Here is a 25549-nt window from a genome sequence, read left to right as displayed (position 1 = left end):
GAAGCATTGCAGTACATGTCAGTTTTCAATGTGGAGGAAACTCTAAAGCTCAGTAAGAGCCCTGGAGAAATAGAAAACATAGCCAAGCTCCTTGGCTACTCCCCTGCAGAGATGGACAAGATTGTCCAGCAATGGCGTGCCATCCATCTTAGTAAATGGAATGAGACAAACACACTAGGCTTCTGGAGTGAGATTTGGAAGTTCAGGGATGCAGCTGACATCAACCCGTTTCAAGAACTTGCCATGGCTGCTGTGTCTGTGTTGTCCTTGCCACGCTCGAATGCTGAAGTTGAGAGAGTATTCAGCCAGATGAGTGTGGTAAAAAGCAAACTTAGAAATGCGATGTCCTTGCAGACCCTTAACTCCATCCTGTACATTCGATATGGGCTGAAGCTCTCTGGTGAGGCTTGCTATGAGCACCAGCTGCCTGATGTTTTGCAGCATTTTGGCACATCAGCTGCTTACTCATTTAAGTCAGCTCCCTCAGTTTCTGAACCTGCCATAGAGAGCCTTGACCAAAATGATGATGACCCACTCTTTCTGTGAGCCAGCACAGCCTGTGTGTGTGTGTGGAGGGGGGTCTGAAAAAAAAACTATTAACCTGAATTAGGGCCAGACTAGTTACCATCATTTTCTCACATTGCCATTGACAGTTTTTTCTATTGTCTCTTTTTGGTCTATTTAGATTGTTAATATAAATTGTATACAAAAAAATGTAAAAAATGTTACGGTTAAAAATGTTAATGTTTTACTGTGACTTGTTGTAGGCTCCTAAGTGGACCATAAGGTTAAAAACCAAACCAAATTAAGAAAACTAAACTAAAAAAAATACATTAAAAACTAAGTAACTCCACCAGAGTCTCTCTTTTGGGTCACTTTTGCCGGTCCCAAGCCTGGATAAAGGAGGAGGGTTGGAATTGTGACATAAAAAAAAACAAGAATCGACAGACGAAAGTTCATTTGTAGTTCTAAACATATTTAGGGTATTTTTTACTCACTTTTTGTCTCAACGTTATTCCTCTCTCCTACAGCATCCATCACAATTACATGCGCATGGCCAATTATGCAAATTAGGTGATGATGTCATTTAGCAACTTTTAGGACAGCCAATAGCTACTTTCCTTACTGAGGAGTTGGCAACACTGAATTCGCTACGGCCCATTGGAGAGTCATGTGCAGGTCATTTGTCATAGCCGAGAAAGAGAGAGAAGAGGGAAAACTGAGTTGAGGGGGAAGACTTACATAGACTTTGGCAGTCTAATTTTTGCTTCTAATAATCTTAGGACACAACATGGCATTTAAGAGATAGAATTTAGGGCTACCTACTATAGAAAATCATGATAGAAATGATGGCCTGTCAAGCAGTGCATATTTTATAGATATGAATGTACCTGTGTGCATTCAAATTATGTTGATTAGCTATTCTAAAAGATGGGATGCATGTTCCATTGAAAATATCACTGAGGCAGTACATAAAACAATTCTTAATACCTTACTGGCTCTAACACGGGAGTAAAATTCAGTAGGCTAATTGCTAGAAAATTGGTCTACAGTCAATGAACGCTTCCATCTAGCGGTAATTAAGGGAACAGTCACGTTGGGCTCAGGTTGACGTCAACGCTCTTACGTTGACACAGCTGGCCAATGACAGCGCAGATATTGATACGTGCTTGAGGGTTGGATCAGTGAGAGCGTTTCTGCTCAGGTTGCTAGGAAACGCGTCGTGTCCATGTTGCTGAGGCGGAAGAAAGATTCTGTAGCGTAAAATAAAAAACACAAAGCAGTTTTGAAGATTTTTCTAATATATTTATTTGTTTGTACGCTGCCATGGTGAAATTAAGAGCAAGGTGCCTTCTTGTAGGTAAGATTTAGAAATGTATGTACTGTATGTCTGTACTGTAAAGAAAGTATCTGAGAGATAGGCTAGCTTGCAAAACGTTGGATAGGACAGAGCAGCTAGCTAGCTAAGTTAGAAAAGGCCCTAGATAGCTAACAGTTTTACAAGCATTTGCAAGTTACATAAGTCTAGGATTACACGTTTGAGTAGGGTAAACATGGAAGAGACGTATGTAAATGTGAACATGTTTACATTGCCAAAGCAAGTGAAATAGATAATAAACAAAAGTGAAATAAACAATAAAACATTTACAGTAAACATTACTCTTATAAAAGTTCCAAAAGAATAAAGACATTTCAAATGTCATATTATGTCTATATACAGTGTTGTAATGATGTGAAAATAGTTAAAGTACAAAAGGGAAAATAAATAAACATAAATATAGGTTGTATTTACAATGGTGTTTGTTCATCTCGCTCTCTCTCTGTCTCTCTCTGGCTCTCTCTCTGGCTCTCTCTGGCTCTCTCTCTCTCTCTCTGTCGCGCCACCCTTCCCCTCTTCAGGAGATGCTGCAGTGGGGAAAAGTGCTCTCTCTCAGATGTTCCGGAGTGATGGCGCACACTTCCAGAAGAACTACAGTATGGTGAGAAAATAACTTGTGAGACACACACACACACACACACACACACACACACACACACACACACACACACACACACACACACACACACACACACACACACACACTGGCCTCTCTCTAGCTGGTCTCCCAGATCTGTTTGTTTGTGCTCTTGCCAACTCAGATTCTTCACTTAAAATGTATGCCAAACAAAAACCATCGATTTCAAAGTTTAACAAATCATACAACTCTATGCACAAGGACTACTTTTAACAATATGCACTGAACATTTTACCAAAACACATTTAATGGAAGAACTGTGTTGATATTCCAAAAACGGTTAAATATCTGCTCAGAATTATGATTCAATGATGGCTGCAGAAATCATGGGTTGTCAGCTATGACATGACTCATTGACCACACACACTGCATAACAACAACGCACTGGTGTGAGTGTGTGCGTTGTGACACACCAGTCTAAGTGAACAGAGACAAATCAAATCACATTTTATTTGTCACATGCACTGAATACAACTGTTGTGGACTTTACTGTGAAATGCTCTTCCCAACGATGAAATACAAAATAATACTAATAGTAACACACGGAGTAAAATCCACAAGAATGGAGCTCTATACGGGGAGTATTAGTACCAGATCAAGAGGTACGAGGTATTTGAGGCAGATACAGTTGAAGTCGGAAGTTTACATACACCTTAGCCAAATACATTTAAACTCAGTTCTTCACATTTCCTAAAATGTAATCCTTGTAAAAATTACCTGTCTTAGGTCAGTTAGGATAACCACTTTATTTTAAGAATGTGAAATGTCAACATAATAGTAGAGAGAAGGATTTATTTCAGCTTTTATTTATTTCATAACATTCCCAGTTGGTCAGAAGTTTACATACACTCAATTAGTATTTGGTAGCATTGGCTTTAAATTGTTTAACTTGGGTCAAACGTTTTGGGTAGCCTTCCACAAGCTTCCCACAATAAGTTGGGTGAATTTTGGTCCATTCCTCCTGACAGAGCTGGTGTAACGGAGTCAGGTTTGTAGGCCTCTTTGCTCACACACACTTTTTCAGTTCTGCCCACAAATGTTCTATAGGATAGAGGTCAGGGCTTTGTTATGGCCACTCCAATACCTCGACTTTGTTGTACGTAAAGCCATTTTGCCACAACTTTGGAAGTATGCTTGGGTTCATTGTCCATTTGGAAGAGCCATTTGCGACCAAGCTTTAACTTCCTGACTGATGTCTTGAGATGTTGCTTCAATATATCCACATAATTTTCCTACCTCATGATGCCATCTATCTTGGGAAGTGCATCAGTCCCTCCTGCAGCAAAGCACCCCCACAACATGATGCTGCCACCCCCATGCTTCACGGTTGGGATGGTGTTCTTCAGCGTGCAAGCCTCCCCCTTTTTCCTCCAAACATAACGATGGTCATTATTGGCAAACAGTTATATTTTTGTTTCATCAGACCAGAGGACATTTCTCCAAAACGTACAATCTTTGTCCCCATGTGCAGTTGCAAACCGTAGTCTGGCTTTTTTATGGCGATTTTGGAGCAGTGGCTTCTTCCTTTCTGAGCGGCCTTTCAGGTTATGTCGATATAGGACTCGTTTTACTGTGGATATAGATACTTTTGTACCTGTTTCCTCCAGCATCTTCACAAGGTCCTTTGCTGTTGTTCTGGGATTGATTTGCACTTTTCGCACCACAGTACATTCATCTCTAGGAGACAGAACGCGTCTCCTTCCTGAGCGGTATGACGGCTGCATGGTCCCATGGTGTTTATACTTGCGTACTATTGTTCGTACAGATGAACGTGGAACCTTCAGGCATTTGGAAATTGCTCCCAAGGATGAACCAGACTTGGCTGATTTCTTTTGATTTTCCCATGATGTCAAGCAAAGAGGCACTGAGTTTGAAGGTATGCCTTGAAATACATCCACAGGTACACCTCCAATTGATTCAAATTATGTCAATTAGCCAATCAGAAGCTTCTAAAGCCATGACATCCTTTTCTGGAATTTTCCAAGCTGTTTAAAGGTACAGTCAATTTGGTGTATGTAAACTTCTGACCCACTGGAATTGTGATACATTGAATTATAAGTGAAATAATCTGTCTGTAAACAATTGTTGGAAAAATTACTTGTCATGCACAAAGTAGATGTCCTAACCGACTTGCCAAAACTATAGTTTGTTAACAAAACAATTGTGGAGTGGTTGAAAAATGACTTTTAATGACTCCAACCTAAGTGTATGTAAACTTCTGACTTCAACTGTATGTACATGGGTAAAGTGACTAGGCATCAGGATAGATAATAATAAGGTATTTGAGATGGATAAGTACATGAAGGCAGGGTTAAGTGACTAGGCATCAGGATAGATAATAATAAGGTATTTGAGGTAGATAAGTACATGAAGGCAGGGTAAAGTGACTAGGCATCAGGATATATAATAATAAGGTATTTGAGGTAGATATGTACCTGAAGGCAGGGTAAAGTGACTAGGCATCAGGATAGATAATAATAAGGTATTTGAGGTGGATAAGTACATGAAGGCAGGGTAAAGTGACTAGACATCAGGATAGATAATAATAAGGTATTTGAGGTAGATATGTACATGAAGGCAGGGTAAAGTGACTAGACATCAGGATAGATAATAATAAGGTATTTGAGGTAGATATGTACATGAAGGCAGGGTAAAGTGACTAGGCATCAGGATAGATAATAATAAGTTATTTGAGGTGGATAAGTACCTGAAGGCAGGGTAAAGTGACTAGGCATCAGGATAGATAATAATAATAAGAGTGAAATGAAGAACAGAGTAGCAGCAGCACATTATGAGTGTACAACTGTGTGTGTGTGTGTGGACAAGTTGTTACAGCTGTTGATAAGTCATTGTAGTAATCTGACAATGTTTGTCATGTCATTACATTAAGATATAAGGGGGGGGTCATAGCTATAAAATTCACAAGTTGATTTAAAACCTATTTTTAACCCTTTCTCATGGTTGTTGTCTTGATGGATTTGTCCAAAATCGTGTGACGTAAAACATTACTTTTCTGTCCTTGCATTTATGGCAGTCTAAGTTGTCGTTATATCATGTATTAACCATTAATCAGTTAAATTAGACATTGAACTTGAACCCTTTAAGAGTCCTGGATCTAGATGTCAAACAGTTTTTTGTATAGAGATCTCAGAAATGCACTGCAACTACATAACATTGTGTGTCTCCTTAGGTTACAGGGTCAAAACAGTTTTCATGGGCTCACAAATCCCAAATAGAATGCTTCTAACTGAAAGAATAATCATACCTTGATACTTAAAACCTAAATTGATGCTGTCATTAACATGGTTCTTCAATAATTATGTAAAGTACTTGTTGGATGCGCATTTGGTGTCGAGCTGTTTAAAAACGCCGTGATCATTTCACACATCATCATCTGATCCAGGAAGGAATATACGGAATGACATTCAAGTGAGGAACAGCTGTTGTGATAACGTATGCCATGCTACAACAGCCCAAGTGCTGGAAAAAAGGTGTTCCTGAGGAATCTCCAGAATGTTTTGGTGTCTCATTCCTTATTCCGGTGAAGATAGTTGTGTCTGGATTCACATTGGATTTAATATCCCTAGCGAATCGATGTTGAGAATCTCAAATCAAATCAAAATGTATTTGTCACATACACATGGTTAGCAGATGTTAATGCGAGTGTAGCGAAATGCTTGTGCTTCTAGTTCCGACCATGCGGTAATAACTAACAAGTAATCTAACAATTTCACAACAACTACCTTATACACACAAGTGTAAAGGAATGAACAAGAATATGTACATACAAATATATAGATGAGCGATGGCCGAACGGCATAGGCAAGATGCAGTAGATGGTATAGAGTACAGTATATATATATATGAGATGAGTAATGTAGGGTATGTAAACATTATTTAAAGTGGCATTGTTTAAAGTGGCTAGTGATACATTTATTACATAAATATTTCCATTATTAAAGTGGATAGAGATGAGTCAGTATGTTGGCAGCAGCCACTCAATGCTAGTGATGGCTGTTTAACAGTCTGATATCCTTGAGATCCCCGCTTTGATGCACCTGTACTGACCTCGCCTTCTGGATGATAGCGGGGTGAACAGGCAGTGGCTCGGGTGGTTGTTGTCCTTGATGATCTTTTTGGCCTTCCTGTGACATCGGGTGGGGTAGGTGTCCTGGAGGGCAGGTAGTTTGCCCTGGGTGATGCGTTGTGCAGACCTCACTACCCTCTGGAGAGCCTTACGGTTGTGGGCGGAGCAGTTGCCGTACCAGGCAGTGATACAGCCCGACAGGATGCTCTCGATTATGCATCTGTAAAGGTTTGTGAGTGTTTTTGGTGACAAGCCAAATTTCTTCTGCCTCCTGAGGTTGAAGAGGTGCTGCTGCGGCCCGTCAGGAAGTCCAGGACCCAGTTGCACAGGGCGGGGTCGAGACCCAGGGTCTCGAGCTTAATGACGAGTTTGGAGGGTACTATGGTGTTAAATGCTGAGCTGTAGTCGATGAACAGCATTCTTACATAGGTATTCCTCTTGTCCAGATGGGTTAGGGCAGTGTGATTGCGATTGCGTTGTCTGTGGACCTATTGGGGCGGTAAGCAAATTGGAGTGGGTCTAGGGTGTCAGGTAGGGTGGAGGGGATATGGTCCTTGACTAGTCTCAAAGCACTTCATGATGACGGAAGTGAGTGCTACAGGGCGGTAGTCATTTAGCTCAGTTACCTTAGCTTTCTTGGGAACAGGAACAATAGTGGCCCTCTTGAAGCATGTGGGAACAGCACGCTGGGATAAGGATTGATTGAATATGTCCGTAAACACACCAGCCAGCTGGTCTGCGCATGTTCTGAGGACGCGGCTGGGGATGCCGTCTGGGCCGGCAGCCTTGCGAGGGTTAACACATTTAAATGTTTTACTCACGTTAACTGCAGTGAAGGAGAGCCCGCAGGTTTTGGTAGCGGACCGTGTCAGTGGCACTGTATTGTCCTCAAAGCGAGCAAAGAAGTTGTTTAATTTGTCTGGGAGCAAGACATCGTGGTCCGCGACGGGGCTGGTTTTCCTTTTGTAGTCCGTGATTGACTGTAGACCCTGCCACATACCTCTCGTGTCTGAGCCATTGAATTGCGACTCCACTTTGTCTCTATACTGATGCTTAGCTTGTTTGATTGCCTTGCGTAGGGAATAGCTACACTGTTTGTATTCGGTCATGTTTCCGGTCACCTTGCCCTGATTAAAAGCAGTGGTTCGCGCTTTCAGTTTTGCGCGAATGCTGCCATCAATCCACGGTTTTCGGTTGGGGAAGGTTTTAGTAGATGCTGTGGGTACAACATCACCAATGCACTTGCTAATAAACTCGCTCAACGAATCAGCGTATTCATCAATATTATTGTCCGACGCTATGCGGAACATATCCCAGTCCACGTGATCGAAGCAATCTTGAAGCGTGGAATCCGATTGGTCGGACTAGCTTTGAACAGACCTGAGCACGGGCGCTTCCTGTTTTACTTTCTGTCTATAGGCTGGGAGCAACAAAATGGAGTCGTGGTCAGATTTTCCGAAAGGAGGGCGGGGGAGGGCTTTGTATGCGTCGCGGAAGTTAGAATAACAATGATCCAGGGTTTTACCAGCCCTGGTTGCACAATCGATATGCTGATAGAATTTAGGGAGCCTTGTTTTCAGATTAGCCTTGTTATAATCCCCAGCTTCAATAAATGCAGCCTCAGGATATGTGGTTTCCAGTTTACATAGAGTCAAATGAAGTTCTTTCAGGGCTGTTGATGTGTCTGCTTGGGGGGTATATACACGACTGTGATTATGATCGAAGAGAATTCTCTTGGTAGATAATGCGGTCGGCATTTGATTGTTAGGAAATCTAGGTCAGGTGAACGAAAGGACTTAAGTTCCTGTATGATCACACCACGTCTCGTTAATCATAAGGCATACACCCCCGCCCTTCTTCTTACCAGAGAGATGTTTGTTTCTGTCGGCGCGATGCGTGAAGAAACCAGGTGGCTGTACTGACTCTGATAACGTATCCCGAGTGAGCCATGTTTCCGTGAAACAAAGAACGTTACAATCTCTGATGTCTCTCTGGAAGGCAACCCTTGCTCGGATTTTGTCTACCTTGTTGTCAAGAGACTGGACATTGGCGAGTAGTATGCTCAGGAGCGGTGCGTGATGTGCCCGTCTACGGAGCCTGACCAGAAGACCACTCCGTCTGCCCCTTCTGCGGCGCCGTTGTTTTGGGTCGCTGGCTGGGATCCGATCCATTGTCCTGGGTGGTGGACCAAACAGAGGATCTGCTTCGGGAAAGTCGTATTCCTGGTCGTAATGTTGGTGAGTTGACGTTGCTCTTATATCCAATAGTTCCTCCTGACTATATGTAATAAAACTTAAGATTTCCTGGGGTAACAATGTAAGAAATAACACATAAAAAGAACAAAATACCGCATAGTTACCTAGGAACGCAAAGCGAGGCGGCCATCTCTGTCAGCGCCAGAAGTTGTTGTGGTCTTGTAGTCTGCTTGATTTACAGCAGGGTCTCGTGAGATTTAACAGAGAAAGCATCAAGGTAATGAATTAATATTTTCGTCCCTCGAACTGGACCCTTACTGTGCCTAATTGTGTAGGATAGACGATTGCGCAACACCCAACTCTATTCCTATGAATTATTCTGGATATAATGACAACAAATGACATAGCCTAGTGGGCTCATTCACAATATGAGTTCGTAATGAAATAACATGACAAATACATGTCGGTTTCCATGTTACACCTGCAATTTTAAACAATACAAGGGGTTTGAAGTAGCCTAGTTGAACTCGAAGCTCAGAAATTAATAATATCTAATGCTGGCTTCAACTTGGCTTTCCAAACAAATCCTTCCATTACAAAAGGAACCTGGTTTTTGGTAGCATGGTCATTCTAAAAACAGATGGTTAGGTTAATGCTAACGCTATTGATGGCTTTATTATGTGTGCCTGCGTAGGCCACATAGTCTACAGAAACATCACCATGCATACATCCTATTTATTTAGTCAGGACACATTATAGAATATAATAATAATTACAAATCAATGTATTGGCAAGGCCTAAAAAATTTATTATTCTTAAAGTGGTAATGGCATACTTCTTTTGACACTTTTTGCATGCTTTTTGGGGGGTGGGCTGTGTGTGTGTGTGTGTGTGTGTGTGTGGGGGGGTTCTATATTAAGCCCTATATGTACATAAATCAAAATGATTGCATTTGAGTAATTTAGCAGACACTCTTATCCAGAGCGACTTACAGGAACAATTAGGTTTAAGTGCCTTGCTCAAGGGCACATCGACAGATTTTTCATCTAGTCGGCTCGGGGATTCAAACCAGCAACCTTTTGGTTACTGGCCCAATGCTCTTATCCACTAGGCTACCTGACGCAGAATTGTATAACACTGAAGTCCTTGAAAATTACAATGAAGTGCTTGAAAAAGTCCCTAAAAGTAGTTGAATTTGACTTGCCAATGTCTGTATGAACCCTGCTTAAAGGATGAATAGTCCTAGGCCTATGTTGTTGTAAGTGGACGTATGGGCCAATTTGCATATATTCCTCTAAGTACACATGTCGAACTGCATAAAAATTATTAACATTTTTGTTTCAAACCATTTTGAAATGTTGATCCCAATGCCACACATTGGCCCTGTTATTTATATAAATACTCATATACAGTATAGTAGTGTGCATAAAGTCAGTGCAGATAGGTTCAGTGCAGATAGTCTGGGTAACCATTTAATGAACTGTTTTGTGGTCTGATGATGTCTATTTAGCAGTCTTATGGCATGGGGTTAGAAGCTGTAGCCGATGCTCCGGTGCCATTTGCCGGACAGTGGCAGATTGAACAGTCTATGGCATGGGTGGTTGAAGTCTGACAATTCTCCGGGCCTTTCTCTGACACTGCCTGATATAGAAGTCCTGGATGGCAGGGAGCTTGGCCCCAGTGATGTACTGGGCTGTCCGCACCACCCTCTATAGTGATATGCGTTCGAGGACGCTGTATTTACCATAACAAGCGGTAATGCAGCCAGTCAAGATGCTCTCAATGGTGCAGCTGTATAACTTTTTGAGGATCCGAGGGCTCATGCCAAATCTTTTCTGCCTCCTGAGGGGGAAGATGCACGGTCGTGCCCTCTTCACGACTGTGAGGAACATGATAATTCATTAGTGATGTGGACGCTAAGAAACTTGAAGCTCTCGACCCGCTCTACTACAGCTCCGTCAGAGTGGAGAGATCACTTTGAGGAGCATTATTATGATACACACACACACACACACACACACACACACACACACACACACACACACACACACACACACACACACACACACACACACACACACACAGCATGTGAATGTTACCCAAACCCCAGACTCCAACTAACTTTGTTCAGTCTGTTGGACTAAAGGTTATAGACAGACAGACAGACAGACAGACAGACAGACAGACAGACAGACAGACAGACAGACAGACAGACAGGAAGCAGCATCCGGTCCGCAGCCATTCCATTCTCCTCACGTTCTCTTCCTCTCAAATGTCAGACGGCTCTGTTAGCTTACCTACTGACCGATCTGTTCCGCTATTTATTGCGGACAGGTTCTCTCTCTTACTCACACACACACACACACACACACACACACACACACACACACACACACACACACACACACACACAAACATGCAACACACACACACCCAACCAACCTTTATGTATTCTGTACAGGCTCTCATTGACATTCCACTGAGAGAGAGCCTTCCCAATCCCCATGATGCATCACATCCGCTCATTGCCCCGTCTCTGGTTGGAATATCGCGGAGGAAGAGTGTGTGGGCGTGCGTGCGCAGTTGGCTGCAGTCTTTTGTGTGTGCGTGTGGCGGTGGGCTGCAGTCTTGCACACAAATCAAATTGTATTGGTAACATACACATATGTAGCAGATGTTATTGGTAACATACACATATGTAGCAGATGTTATTGGTAACGTACACATATGTAGTAGATGTTATTGGTAACATACACATATGTAGCAGATGTTATTGGTAACGTACACATATGTAGCAGATGTTATTGGTAACGTACACATATGTAGTAGATGTTATTGGTAACATACACATATGTAGCAGATGTTATTGGTAACATACACATATGTAGCAGATGTTATTGGTAACGTACACATATGTAGCAGATGTTATTGGTAACATACACATATGTAGCAGATGTTATTGGTAACATACACATATGTAGCAGATGTTATTGGTAACATACACATATGTAGCAGATGTTATTGGTAACATACACATATGTAGTAGATGTTATTGGTAACATACACATATGTAGCAGATGTTATTGGTAACATACACATATGTAGTAGATGTTATTGGTAACATACACATATGTAGCAGATGTTATTGGTAACATACACATATGTAGCAGATGTTATTGGTAACATACACATATGTAGCAGATGTTATTGGTAACATACACATATGTAGCAGATGTTATTGGTAACATACACATATGTAGCAGATGTTATTGCGGGTGTAGCGAAATGCTTATGTTCCTAGCTCCAACAGTGAGGTAATATCTAACTAAATGCTTATGTTCCTAGCTCCAACAGTGAGGTAATATCTAACTAAATGCTTATGTTCCTAGCTCCAACAGTGAGGTAATATCTAACTAAATTCTTATGTTCCTAGCTCCAACAGTGAGGTAATATCTGACAGTATAAAACAATACATACAAATCTAAAGTAAAATAATGTAATTAAGAAATATAGAAATATTAGGATGAGCAATGCCAGAGTCCGGAATATAAATATAGATGTATATGATGGGATGTATAGACATGGACAGTATCTCAATAGAATATGTTGTATATATGTAGAATATGTAGGATATAATATGTCGTATATACAGTTGAAGTTGGAAGTTTACATACATCTTAGCCAAATACATTTAAACTCAGTTTCACAATTCCTGACATTTAATCAGAGTAAAAATTCCCTGTCTTAGGTCAGTTAGGATCACCACTTTATTTTAACAATGTGAAATGTCAGAATAATAGTTGAGAGAATGATTTATTTCAGCTTTTCTTATTATCACATTCCCATTGGGTCAGAAGTTTACCTACACTCAATTAGTATTTGGTAGCATTGGCTTTAAATTGTTTAACTTGGGTAAAATGTTTCGGGTAGCCTTCCACAAGCTTCACACAATAAGTTGGGTGAATTTTGGCCCATTCCTCCTGACAGAGCTGGTGTAACTAGGTCAGTTTTGTAGGCCTCCTTGCTCGCACATGCTTTTTCAGTTCTGCCCACAAATTTTCTATAGGAATTGAGGTCAGGGCTTTGTTATGGCCACTCCAATACCTTGACTTTGTTGTCCTTAAGCCGTTTTGCCATAACTTTGGAAGTATGCTTGTCCATTTGGAAGACCCATTTGCGACTAAGCTTTCACTTCCTGACTGATGTCTTGAGATGTTGCTTCAATATATCAACATAATTTTCCTACCTCATGATGCCATCTATTTTGTGACGTGCACCAGACCCTTCTGCAGCAAAGCACCCCCACAACATGATGCTGCCACCCCCATGTTTCACGGTTGGGATGGTGTTCTTCGGCTGTTTTGGAGCAGTGGCTTCTTCCTTGCTGAGCGGCCTTTCAGGTTATGTCGATATAGGACTCGTTTTACTGTGGATATAGATACTTTTGTACCTGTTTCCTCCGGCATCTTCCCAAGGTCCTTTGCTGTTGTTCTGGGATTGATTTTCACTTTTCGCACCAATGTACATTCATCTCTAGGAGACAGAACGCATCTTGTTCCTGAGCGGTATGTCAGCTGCGTGGTCCCATGGTGTTTATACTTGCGTACTATTGTTTGTACAGATGAAGATGGTACCTTCAGGCGTTTGGAAATTGCTCCCAAGGATGAACCAGACTTTTTTTCTGAGGTCTTGGCTGATTTCTTTTGATTTTCCCATGATGTCAAGCAAAGAGGCACTGAGTTTGAAGGTAGGCTTTGAAGTACATATGTATGTAAACTTCTGACCCACTGGAATTGTGATACAGTGAATTATAAGTGAAATAATCTGTCTGTAAACAATTGTTGGAAAAATTATTTGTGTCATGCACAAAGTAGATGTCTTAACCGACATGCCAAAACTATAGTTTGTTAACAAGAAATTTGTGGAGTGGTTGAAAAACGAGTTTTAATGACTCCAATCTAACTTTATGTAAACTTCCGACTTCAACTGTATGTAGAATATGTAGGATAGAATAGTAGATATACAGCAATAGTGGAATAGGGTGGACTTGACTAGAATACAGTATATGCATATGAAATTAGTAAAACAATATGTAAACATTATTAAAGTGACCAGAGTTCCATGACTATGTACATCGGGCAGCAGTCTCTCTGAGTACCGGGTCGTATCCGGCTAGTGACAGTGACTAAAGTTCAGGGCAGGGTACTGGGCGAAGGCTAGTGGTGACAGTTTAAAAACCCCTAAGGTCGATTTCCGCTCCCCGCAGAAATGGAATGAACATAATGGCTGTACGACCCCCACAAGTGTCTGGGGACTAGTCTGAAGTCTGTCCAACTTCTGTCTGTAGCGGCCCAACAGTCTGAGCTACACACTAATATGAACACGTACATGTCGGTTGTTTTGCTCTAGGATGCTCACAGGTCTCACAATACTCATCTGAAGGTCCAGTATATACAGTTGAAGTTGGAAGTTTACATACACTTAGGTTGGAGTTATTAAAACTCGTTTTTCAACCACCCCACAAATTTCTTATTAACAAACTATAGTTTTGGCATGTCGGTTAGGACATCTACTTTGTGCATGACACAAGTAATTTTTCCAACAATTGTTTACAGACAGATTATTTCACTTATAATTCACTGTATCACAATTCCAGTGGGTCAGAAGTTTACATACACAAAGTTGACTGTGCCTTTCAACAGCTTGGAAAATTCCAGAAAATTCCGTCATGGCTTTAGAAGCTTCTGATTGGCTAATTGTCATCATTTGAGTCAATTGGAGGTATACCTGTGGATGTATTTCAAGGCCTACCTTCAAACTCACTGCCTCTTTGCTTGACATCATGGAAAATTAAAAGAAATAAGCCAAGGCCTCAGAAAAACAATTGTAGACATCCACAAGTCTGGTTCATCCTTGGGAGCAATTTCCAAACGCCTAAAAGTACCATGTTCACCTATACAAACAATAGTACGCAAGTATAAACACCATGGGACCATGCAGCCGTCATACCGCTCAGGAAGGAGACGCGTTCTGTCTCCTAGAGATGAACGTACTTTGGTGCGAAAAGTGCAGATCAATCCCAGAACAACAGCAAAGGACCTTGTGAAGATGCTGGAGGAAAGGCCTCTCAGCAAGGAAGAAGCCACTGCTCCAAAACCGCCATAAAAGCCGGACTACGGTTTGCAACTGCACATGGGGACAAAGATCGTGCTTTTTGGAGAAATGTCCTCTGGTCTGATGAAACAAAAATAGAACTGTAAGGCCATAATGACCATCGTTATGTTTGGAGGAAAAAGGGGGAGGCTTGCAAGCCGAAGAACACCATGCCATCCGTGAAGTATGGGGGTGGCAGCATCATGTGGTGGGGGTGCTTTGCAGCAGGAGGGTCTGGTGCACGTCACAAAATAGATGGCATCATGAGGTAGGAAAATTATGTGGATATATTGAATCAACATCTCAAGACATCAGTCAGGAAGTTAAAGCTTGGTCGCTAATGGGTCTTCCAAATGGACAATGACCCCAAGCATACTTCCAAAGTTGTGGCAAAATGGCTTAGGGACAACAAAGTCAAGGTATTGGAGTGGCCATCACAAAGCCCTGACCTCAATCCTATAGAAAATGTGTGGGCAGAACTGAAAAGGTGTGTGCGAGCAAGGAGGCCTACAAACCTGACTTAGTTACACCAGTTCTGTCAGAAGGAATGGGACCAAAATTCACCCAACTTATTGTGGGAAGGTTGTGGAAGGCTACCCGAAACGTTTGACCCAAGTTAAACAATTTAAAGGCAATACTACCAAATACTAATTGAGTGTATGTAAACTTCTGACCCACTGGGAATGTGATGAAAGAAATAAAAGCTGAAATAAATCATTCTCTCTACTATTATTCTGACATTTCACGTTCTTAAAATAAAGTGGTGATCCTAACTGACCTAAGACACGGCAGTTTTACTAGGATTAAATATCAGGAATTATGAAAACTGAGTTGAAATGTATTTGGTTAAGGTGTATGTAAACTTCCGAGTTCAACTGTATAAATGGAAGTACAGTATATATGGAGACTGTTTAGTGACAACGATAAAGGGTTAAATGCATGTATATAAAAAAAATAATAACAAGTGTTTCTCACAGATATAGGATAGTCACTTCAGAACTATCTTCCTTTAGATATTTTTCTTCTGTTGTTCCATGTTGTGAATCTGTTATTCAATGCGTTTGTATGGGCTAATAATTTTTTGATATATATATTTTGATACTTCAAGGGGTCTTAAAATTCTAAATCAAATAGCAAAATGATCCTTGTTATGACCTTAAAACAATTCCATATAGTTTAGTAGTATTGTGTGATTGTATTACTGTTTGATTGTAGTACTGTTTGATTGTAGTACTGTTTTGCCTGTTTGATTGTAGTACTGTTTGATTGTAGTACTGTTTTGCCTATTTGATTGCAGTACTTTTTGATTGTAGTGCTGTTTGATTGTAGTACTGTTTTGCCTGTTTGATTGTAATACTGTTTGATTGTAGTGCTGTTTTGCCTATTTGATTGTAGTACTGTTTGATTGTAGTGCTGTTTGATTGTAGTACTGTTTTGCCTGTTTGATTGTAGTACTGTTTTGCCTGTTTGATTGTAATACTGTTTGATTGTAGTGCTGTTTTGCCTATTTGATTGTAGTACTGTTTGATTGTAGTGCTGTTTGATTGTAGTACTGTTTTGCCTGTTTGATTGTAGTACTGTTTTGCCTGTTTGATTGTAATACTGTTTGATTGTAGTACTGTTTTGCCTGTTTGATTGTAATACTGTTTGATTGTAGTGCTGTTTTGCCTATTTGATTGTAGTACTGTTTGATTGTAGTGCTGTTTGATTGTAGTGCTGTTTGATTGTAGTGCTGTTTTGCCTATTTGATTGTAGTACTGTTTGATTGTAGTGCTGTTTGATTGTAGTGCTGTTTGATTGTAGTACTGTTTGATTGTAGTGCTGTTTTGCCTATTTGATTGTAGTACTGTTTGATTGTAGTGCTGTTTGATTGTAGTACTGTTTTGCCTGTTTGATTGTAGTACTGTTTTGCCTGTTTGATTGTAATACTGTTTGATTGTAGTACTGTTTTGCCTGTTTGATTGTAATACTGTTTGATTGTAGTGCTGTTTTGCCTATTTGATTGTAGTACTGTTTGATTGTAGTGCTGTTTGACTGTAGTACTGTTTTGCCTGTTTGATTGTAGTACTGTTTTGCCTGTGTGATTGCCTTACAGATGACATAACTGGACTGTTTGTACTCGTCCATGTCCCAGTCACCTTGCCATGGTTAAATGCGTTGTTTCGAGGTTTCAGTTTTGTGCGAATGCTGCCATCTATCCATGTTTTTGGTTTGGATAGGTTTTAATTGTCACAGTGGGAACCACATCCGTTATGCACTTCCTGATGAACTCAGTCACCAAGTCAGTGTATATGTCAATGTTATTCAAATCAAATTGTATTTGTCACATGTGCCGAATACAACAGGTGTAGACCTTACCGTGAAATGCTTACTTCCAAGCCCTTAACCAACAATGCAGTTTTAAGAAAATAGAGTTAAGAAAATATTTACTAAATAAACTAAAGTAAAAAATGAAAAAAGTAACATAATAAAATAACAATAATGAGGCTATATACAGGGGGTACCGGTACCGAGTCAATGTGCGGTGGGTACAGTGTAAAAACAAAGGTGGGGGGGTGACAATGTAACTAGTCCAGGTGGCCATTTGATTAATTGTTCAGCAGTCTTATGTCTTGGGGGTAGAAGCTGTTAAGGAGCCTTTTGGACCTAGACTTGGCGCTCCGGTACCACTTGCCATGCGGTAACAGAGAGAACAGTCTATGACTTTTGTGACTGGAGTCTTTGACACATTTTTGGGCCTTCCTCTGACACCGCTTAGTATATAGGTCCTGGATGTCAGGAAGCTTGGCCCCAGTGATGTACTGGGCTGTACGCACTACCCTCTGATGCCGAGCAGTTGCCGTACCAGGCGGTGATGCAACCGGTCAGGATGCTCTCGATGGTGCAACTGTAGAACCTTTTGAGGATCTGAGGACCCAAGCCAAATCTTTTCAGTCTCCTGAGGGGGAAAAGGTGTTGATGTGCCCTCTTCACAACTTTCTTGGTGTGTTTGCACCATGATAGTTTATTGTTGATGTGGACACCAAGGAACTTGAAGCTCTCAACCTACTCCACTGCAGCCTCGTTGATGTGAATGGGGGCGTGTTCGGCCCTCCTTTTCCTGTAGTCCACGATCATCTCCATTGTCTTGCTCATGTTGAGGAAGAGGTTGTTGTCCTGGCACCACACTGCCAGGTCTCTGACCTCCTCCCTATAGGCTGTCTCATCGTTGTCAGTGACCAGGCCTACCACCGTTGTGTCGTCAGCAAACTTAATGATGGTGTTGGAGTCATGCCTGGCCAACCCGGAAAATATCCCAGTCCGCGTGATCAAAACAATCTTGAAGCATAGATTCCGATTGGTCATACCAATGTTAAACAGTCCTTACCACGGGTACTTCCCGTTGATTTTCTGAAGGGAGGTGGGGGAGGGCCTTGTAGCAATCTCGTAAGGGCGAGTAGCAATGGTCGAGAATGTTCGAGGTTCGAGTAGCGCAGGCGATGTGTTGTTAAAACTTCAGTAGCGTTTTCCTCAGATTTGCTTTATTAAAGTCCCCGGCTACAATAAATGCGGCCTCAGGATATGGGGTTTCCAGTTTGCACAAAGTCCGGTGTAGTTCCGTGAGAGCCGTCGTGGTGTCGGCTTTAGGGGAATATACACGGCTGTGATGATTATCTAAGATAATTTTCACGGGAGGTAATGCGGTCGGCATTTGATTGTGAGGTATTCCAGGTCGAGGGAACAACAGGACTTGAGTTCCTGTATGTTACCACAATGTCACCATGAGTAGTTAATCAAGAAACATACACCTCCGCCTTTCTTTTTCCTCTGACAGTTCTTTGTTCCTGTCCGGGCGATGTACTGAGAACCCAGCTGGCTGTATGGACGGGGACAGTATATCTGGAGAGGGCTATGATTCTGTGAAACAGACTGTGTTACAGTCCCTGATGTCTCTCTAGAAGATCCTCGCCCTGAGCTCATCTACTTTATTGTCCAGGGACTGAACATTAGCGAGTAATATACTCGCAAGGTGTGGATGATATGCACGCCTCCTGAGTGAGACCAAAATTCCACTCCGTACACCTCTTCTCCATTGGCGTTGCCTTGTAGCAGCTGCTGGGATTAGTGGATTTGCCTCAGGGGAGGTGCGAACAAAGGATCCAATTCAGAAGTCGTATTTTTGGTGGAAATGCTGGTGAGTGACCGTCGATCCAATATCCAAAAGTTATTTTTGTCTGTAGATAATAATGCAAGAAACCTTCTGGGCAAATAATGCAAGAAATAACAAAAAATATATAAATGCTACAAAGTTGCTTACGAGCCAGGAACAGGGCATCCATGTCTATCGGTGCCATTTTGTCCATTTGTGTGTGTGTGTGTGTGTGTGTGTGTGTGTGTGTGTGTGTGTGTGTGTGCGTGTGCGTGTGTGTGTGTGTGTTGGGCTTCAGTGTTCTGTGTGTAACTTAGTTATGCTCCGTGGCTTGGGCTCAGATGAGTAGAGCATTGAGCAGTGCAGAGTTTGGCAGTGGTGGAAAAAGTTCCAAATTGTCATACTTCTGTAAAAATATAGATACCTTAATGGAAAGTTACTCAAGTGAAAGTCACCCAGTAAAATACTACTTGAGTAACAGTCAAAAAATATTTGGTTTTAAATGTACTTAAGTATCAAAAGTAAATGTAAGTGCTCAAATATACTTAAGTATCAAAACTAGAAGTAAAAGTATGAATGATTTAAATGCAAAGTAAAGCAGACGGCACCATTTTCTTGTTTTTAAAATGTACGGATAGCCAGGGGCACACTCCAACACTCAGACATTATTTACAAAATATGCATTTGTGTTTAGTGAGTCCGCCAGACCATAAGCAGTAGGGATTACCACGTGTTCTCTTGATAAGTGTGTGAATTTCACAATTATCCGGTCCTGCTAAGCATTCAAAATGTAACAATTACTTTTGGTTGTCAGGGAAAATGTATGGAGTTAAAAGTGCAATATTTTCTATAGGAATGTAGTGAAGTAAAAGTAAAGTACATTCCCCAAAAAACTACTTAAGTAGTACTTTAAAGTATTTTTACTTACGTACTTTACACCACTGGACTTTGGTCTAAATGGCACCCTATTCCCTATCTACCCCATAAGGCTTTGGTCAAAAATAGTGCACTATATAGGGAATAGGGTGCCATTTGGAAAGGAACTTCAGTGATTATAATATATATAATATAGAACAATATATGCCATTTAGTAGACACTTTTATCCAAAGCGACTTATAGTCATGCGTGCATATATTTTACGTATGATTGGTCCCGGGAATCAAACCCACTACCCTGCTTTTGCAAGTGCCATGCTAGTACCAACTGAGCTACAAAGGACCAAATGAAAATACCACCTTCCTTTCTTCTTCAAGGTTATCACAGATATAGAACTGGATAGGTGTCGTGTGTCAAAGTACACACACACACCAGGGCTGCACTATATGGGAAAAAAACTGAATTGGGATTTTTTTTTTACTAAGTATTACGATTAGGATTTGACGTGCCAGTGCAGTGCAGTGCAGTGCAAATGAAAAAAATACTTGTTTAAAAACATTTTTTTTTATTGGAAAAGTGGTGGATGCATATGTATTCACCCCCTTTGCTATGAAACCCCTAAATAAGATCTGGTGCAACCAATTACCTTCATAAGTCACATAATTAGTTCAATAAAGTCCCCCTGTGTGCAATCTAAGTGTCACATGATCTGTCGCATGATCTCAGTATATATACACCTGTTCTGAAAGGCCCCAGAGTCTGCAACACCACCAAGCAAGGGGCACCACCAAGCAAGCGGCACCACGAAGACCAAGGAGCTCCCCAAACAGGTCAGGGACAAAGTTTTGGAGAAGTACAGATCAGGTTTGGGCTATAAAAAAATATCAGAAACTTTGAACATCCCACGGAGCTCCATTAAATCCATTATTAAAAAATTGAAAGAATATGGCACCACAACAAACCTGCCAAGAGAGGACCGCCCACCAAAACTCACGGACCAGGCAAGAAGGGCATTAATCAGAGATGCAACAAAGAGACCAAAGATAACCCTGAAGGAGCTGAAAAGCTCTACAGTGGAGATTGGACTATCTGTCAATAGGACCACTTTAAACCGTACACTCCACAGAGCTGGGCTTTACAGAAGAGTGGTCAGAAAAAAAGCCATTGCTTAAAGAAAGAAATAAGCTAACACTTTTGGTGTTCACCAAAAGGCTTGTGGGAGACTCCCCAAACATATGAAAGAAGGTATTCTGGTCAGATGAGACTAAAATGTATATTTTTGGCCATCAAGGAAAACAATAATAATTTTGCAAGCCACTGTATAAATCAAAACACTTGGGTGGACTGTTGGGATCCTAGAAATATAATGATTTATATTAACAAAAATGTATAGTGAATCTAACAGCGAGGAGGAGGAGCGGTGCTGCTTGAGTGACAAGGGCGGGGCTTGTTGTGTGTAGGAAGCAAGCGGAGAAAAAAAACGTAAACTATAAAAATTAGGGCAGTGTGCAGCCTTAAATTGTGCAGCCTTAAAACACACACACCCACTCTTTCTCCTCCTGTGTCAAAGTAGGAAGAAAGCCTTTCACCTATCTTATGCTGTTAGATCTATGTTCTAGGTCTTTCATTGGAAACACACAAAGAGAGTTCAAAGTGTTTGAATCAAATCAACGTATTGTAGCCTCTAACCTTTTGTTATGAAAGAGACTGTTTTGTGACAGTTGGGTTTAGGTTGATGTGTGGTTGTTTTGTGATGATTGGGTTTACGTTGTTGTGTGGTTGTTTTGTGATGATTGGGTTTACGTTGTTGTGTGGTTGTTTTGTGATGATTGGGTTTACGTTGTTGTGTGGTTGTTTTGTGATGATTGGGTTTACGTTGTTGTGTGGTTGTTTTGTGATGATTGGGTTTAGGTTGTTGTGTGGTTGTTTTGTGATGATTAGGTTTACGTTGTTGTGTGGTTGTTTTGTGATGATTGGGTTTAGGTTGTTGTGTGGTTGTTTTGTGATGATTGGGTTTACGTTGTTGTGTGGTTGTTTTGTGATGATTGGGTTTAGGTTGTTGTGTGGTTGTTTTGTGATGATTGGGTTTAGGTTGTTGTGTGGTTGTTTTGTGATGATTGGGTTTAGGTTGTTGTGTGGTTGTTTTGTGATGATTGTGTTTAGGTTGTTGTGTGGTTGTTTTGTGATGATTGGGTTTAGGTTGTTGTGTGGTTGTTTTGTGATGGTTGGGTTTACGTTGTTGTGTGGTTGTTTTGTGATGGTTGGGTTTACGTTGTTGTGTGGTTGTTTTGTGATGATTGGGTTTACGTTGTTGTGTGGTTGTTTTGTGATGATTGGGTTTACGTTGTTGTGTGGTTGTTTTGTGATGATTGGGTTTAGGTTGTTGTGTGGTTGTTTTGTGATGATTGGGTTTAGGTTGTTGTGTGGTTGTTTTGTGATGATTGGGTTTAGGTTGTTGTGTGGTTGTTTTGTGATGGTTGGGTTTAGGTTGTTGTGTGGTTGTTTTGTGATGGTTGGGTTTACGTTGTTGTGTGGTTGTTTTGTGATGATTGGGTTTACGTTGTTGTGTGGTTATTTTACGATGGTTGCGTTGTGGTTGTGTGATGATGGCTGGTTGTAGGTTGTTGCGTGATGATGGTTGGATTTAGGTTGTGTTGTGGCTGTTGTGTGATGGTTGGGCTTAGGTTGTTGTGTGGTTGTTTTCTAGACGGCTGGAGTGGAACTGGTTGTGAAGTCAGTGAACATCCCAGAGACCAGCGACAGTGTGGTGAGTACCCACTCCCTAGACTGACTCCCACACTCCCCCTATATAGGCTAGAAGCTAGGCTGTTTACAGAAGCCATCAATCTGGAGTTCTTTCATACTGAAAATAACTTTGTGATGATTGACAGTGTTTCTCTCTCTCTCTTTCTCTCTCCCTCTCAGGAACTGTACATCTTTGACTCTGCCGGGAGGGAAACCTTTGTTGAAGCATGTGAGAAGTTGGTGAGGCCCACTACATATCTACTCTTCAAAGTTACAAAGGATCCACTACTTTCCCTCATCCCTCTCTCTTCCTCTCTCTTCCCTCTCTCTTCCCTCTCTCATCCCTCTCTCTTCACATCTCTCTTCCCTCTCTCATTCCTCTCTCTTCCTCTCTCTTTTGCTGTTTGCTGAATGTTAAATGGATGCAATATTCAATGTTTCCACCCCCCTCTTTCACCCTCCATCACCCCCTCTCGATCTCTCTCTCTCACTCCCCCCTCTTTCGCCCTCTCTCACCCCCTCTCTCCTCATCCCTCCCTCTATCCCTCTACAGTGGGGCCAGCCGTCTGTGTTGTGTCTGGTGTTTGACGTGAGCAGTGAGCTGTCATTCAGTAGCTGTGGCCGCTGGCTGGAGAGGGTCAGGGCCCACTGCCAGGGTCTGCACATCCCAGGTACCACACACCTCAGCTCTGACCCCCTGTATCTGGAGGTACTTGATCTTAGTGCTCTTTGTGTGTGTGTGTGTGTGTGTGTGTGTGTGTGTGTGTGTGTGTGTGTGTGTGTGTGTGTGTGTGTGTGTTATCAACTTTGTGTGCGTGTGTGTGTTGTTGTGACGTTCAGGTGTGTTGGTGGGTAACAAGTCGGACCTGTCCTCGCGGAGGGAGGTGGAGACCTCGGTGGCCCAGGAGTGGGCCCAAAGCCAGGGGCTGCAGTACCACGAGACGTCCGCTGTGAGTGCACCCACACCTGGACACAACAGACAAGCTCATAGGCTTCTGGAGCCAAAGTGCCAACACCAAGTCCAAAAACACTATACCCTCTAACAAAGCGATTATTAAAATGTTTCTCATTGTGTGTGTGTGTGTGTGTGTGTGTGTGTGTGTGTGTGTTAGGCCAGAACCTGGCCTAACATTCTAGAACCTGGCCCAACATTCTAGAACCTGGCCTAACATTCTAGAACCTGGCCTGACAATCTTGAACCTGAACATTCTAGAACCTGGCCTACCATTGTAGAACCTGCAGAATCTGGCCTAACACATATACATTTCTATTACACTGTATATATTCTGTTTCTAAGGATATATGGATTATATTTCTATGGATTCTAGGACCTGGCCTAATATTCTAGAACTTGGCCCAACATTCCCTAAGTGAAAAATACTGTCTCTGACAGTGAGATATCCACCTTACATTGGGGTGGAGATTAAGATGAAACTATTATCTATTTACTACAATAATTAATGTTATGTATATTCTTCACGTTGTCTGAGTTATGCAGGAGAACATGATAACTTGTATTAAAGTTTGTGATTTCTGTACAGTATTCTGATTGCTAGAGTTTTGCATATCAGGGACCTTTCCATCCCTCTCTCCCTCCATCACCCACTCTCTCTCCCCTTTACTCTCTCCTCTCCATCCCCCCTTTCTGTCCATCAATCCCACTCTCTCTGTCTCTCTCCACCCCCCCGCCCATTCTCTCTCCATCTGTCTCTCTTTCTCCATTTGCAGCTGGAGACCTTCACATCATTTCAATCATTTCCAAACCCGTTTGTTGTTTATTCGTTAACAACCCTGTAATTACTGTTTTAATGACCCTCCTCTCATTGTAACGGGGTCAGACCCACTGCCTATTATAGCCTCTCATGTCTAACACACACACACACACACTATGCTACGAGGCCTCTATTGAACTAGGCTGTCCGTCCTCAAAGCCACTCATTCATGGTGATTGAATCTCATATTATGCCCCGCATTAAAATAGACTGCTGCCTTGGAATTCTGTTCCCATAACTACTGAGAGTATAATGACATGTTGAGGGTTATTAGTTAGGACACTGTTATGGTAGCTGTTGTTTTAATACAGTATGTGGGTTTATGGTTTAGTCTTTAATGTTAAATATGTGGTTAATCTGTAGCTAGCTATGCAATCTTAAATATAAATACATTTAATAGATGCAATCTTAAATATATTATAAATATTGATTGGTTTTCTAGTGTAAAATAGAGAGCCATGATGAGTTGGGGGGAGGATTTAAGTAGTCGGTTCCACACATTGACAGACAGTTGTTGAAATTGGGGTCAAACTAATGTCCTTGCTTTGTAAATGTGTGTATGTGTGTGAGAGAGAGAGATTGGATATTGGTTCTGGCATGGCATGGGGTAGAGTTTGGCTGCGTTGTGCCCGTCTGGCTTGGTGTGTGTGTGTGTGTGTGTTGGCATGATGTGTGCGTAAACCAGGGTGCCTGACTGAGACAGACTGGCCTAGCAGGGTGGAGGGGGACCCCTCACCACAGAAGTCTGGCATGGAGAGACAGGGGGGAGCCATGAATACACATACACACACACAGGTTTAGTGGAAGGGCACCGTCTGGGACAGGGAGTTTCCTGACAGACACACACACAGTCTTCATCCATCTGTCATCAGCAGGACACAGCCAGGGAGGTGTGTGTACCACACTCACTAGGATGAAGGACACCTGTTACTGCTGTGTGAATGACTCTATAACACAGAATAAACCTCAGAATCAACATAGAAAGCACTTGACTAAAATACTGCACCAAAAGCATCATCACTTTCCCCAGCGTCCTTCCCAAGCTCTTGTGTCCGACCCTGAAGATGGAATCCGC

At 41.7% G+C, this 25549-nt stretch overlaps 1 protein-coding gene across 4 annotated transcripts; it reads left to right on the top strand.

Moving 5' to 3' along the window:
* The first annotated feature begins 1708 nt into the window (after nucleotides 1–1708).
* LOC106564432 (intraflagellar transport protein 27 homolog) lies at nucleotides 1709–24245 on the top strand. Of its 4 annotated transcripts, XM_045690992.1 has the most exons (7): nucleotides 1709–1861; nucleotides 2401–2480; nucleotides 18766–19125; nucleotides 22665–22724; nucleotides 22883–22942; nucleotides 23256–23373; nucleotides 23543–24245. In XM_045690992.1, exons 3-7 carry the CDS (start codon nucleotides 19120–19122, stop codon nucleotides 23743–23745), a joined length of 447 nt encoding a protein of 148 aa, XP_045546948.1. In that variant the 5' UTR covers nucleotides 1709–1861; nucleotides 2401–2480; nucleotides 18766–19119; the 3' UTR covers nucleotides 23746–24245. The 4 variants fall into 4 exon arrangements, with proteins under 4 accessions (XP_045546948.1, XP_045546945.1, XP_045546946.1 ...); XM_045690989.1 differs by lacking the exon at nucleotides 18766–19125; XM_045690990.1 differs by lacking the exon at nucleotides 18766–19125 and having other exon boundaries at nucleotides 23256–23411; nucleotides 23543–23675.
* The last annotated feature ends 1304 nt before the right edge of the window (nucleotides 24246–25549 follow it).

The sequence above is a fragment of the Salmo salar genome, chromosome ssa12 (assembly GCF_905237065.1).
Source record: "Salmo salar chromosome ssa12, Ssal_v3.1, whole genome shotgun sequence".
Classification (NCBI taxonomy): domain Eukaryota; kingdom Metazoa; phylum Chordata; class Actinopteri; order Salmoniformes; family Salmonidae; genus Salmo; species Salmo salar.
This window is presented reverse-complemented; position numbering and strand designations above follow the sequence as displayed.

Coding starts and splice junctions, on each gene's coding strand:
- LOC106564432 (XM_045690989.1), top strand. CDS start 1,828: ATGGTGAAATTAAGAGCAAGGTGCCTTCTTGTAG. Junction 1,862..2,400: donor AGCAAGGTGCCTTCTTGTAG/GTAAGATTTAGA, acceptor TCCCCTCTTCAG/GAGATGCTGCAGTGGGGAAA. Junction 23,374..23,542: donor CCAGGGTCTGCACATCCCAG/GTACCACACACC, acceptor TGTGACGTTCAG/GTGTGTTGGTGGGTAACAAG.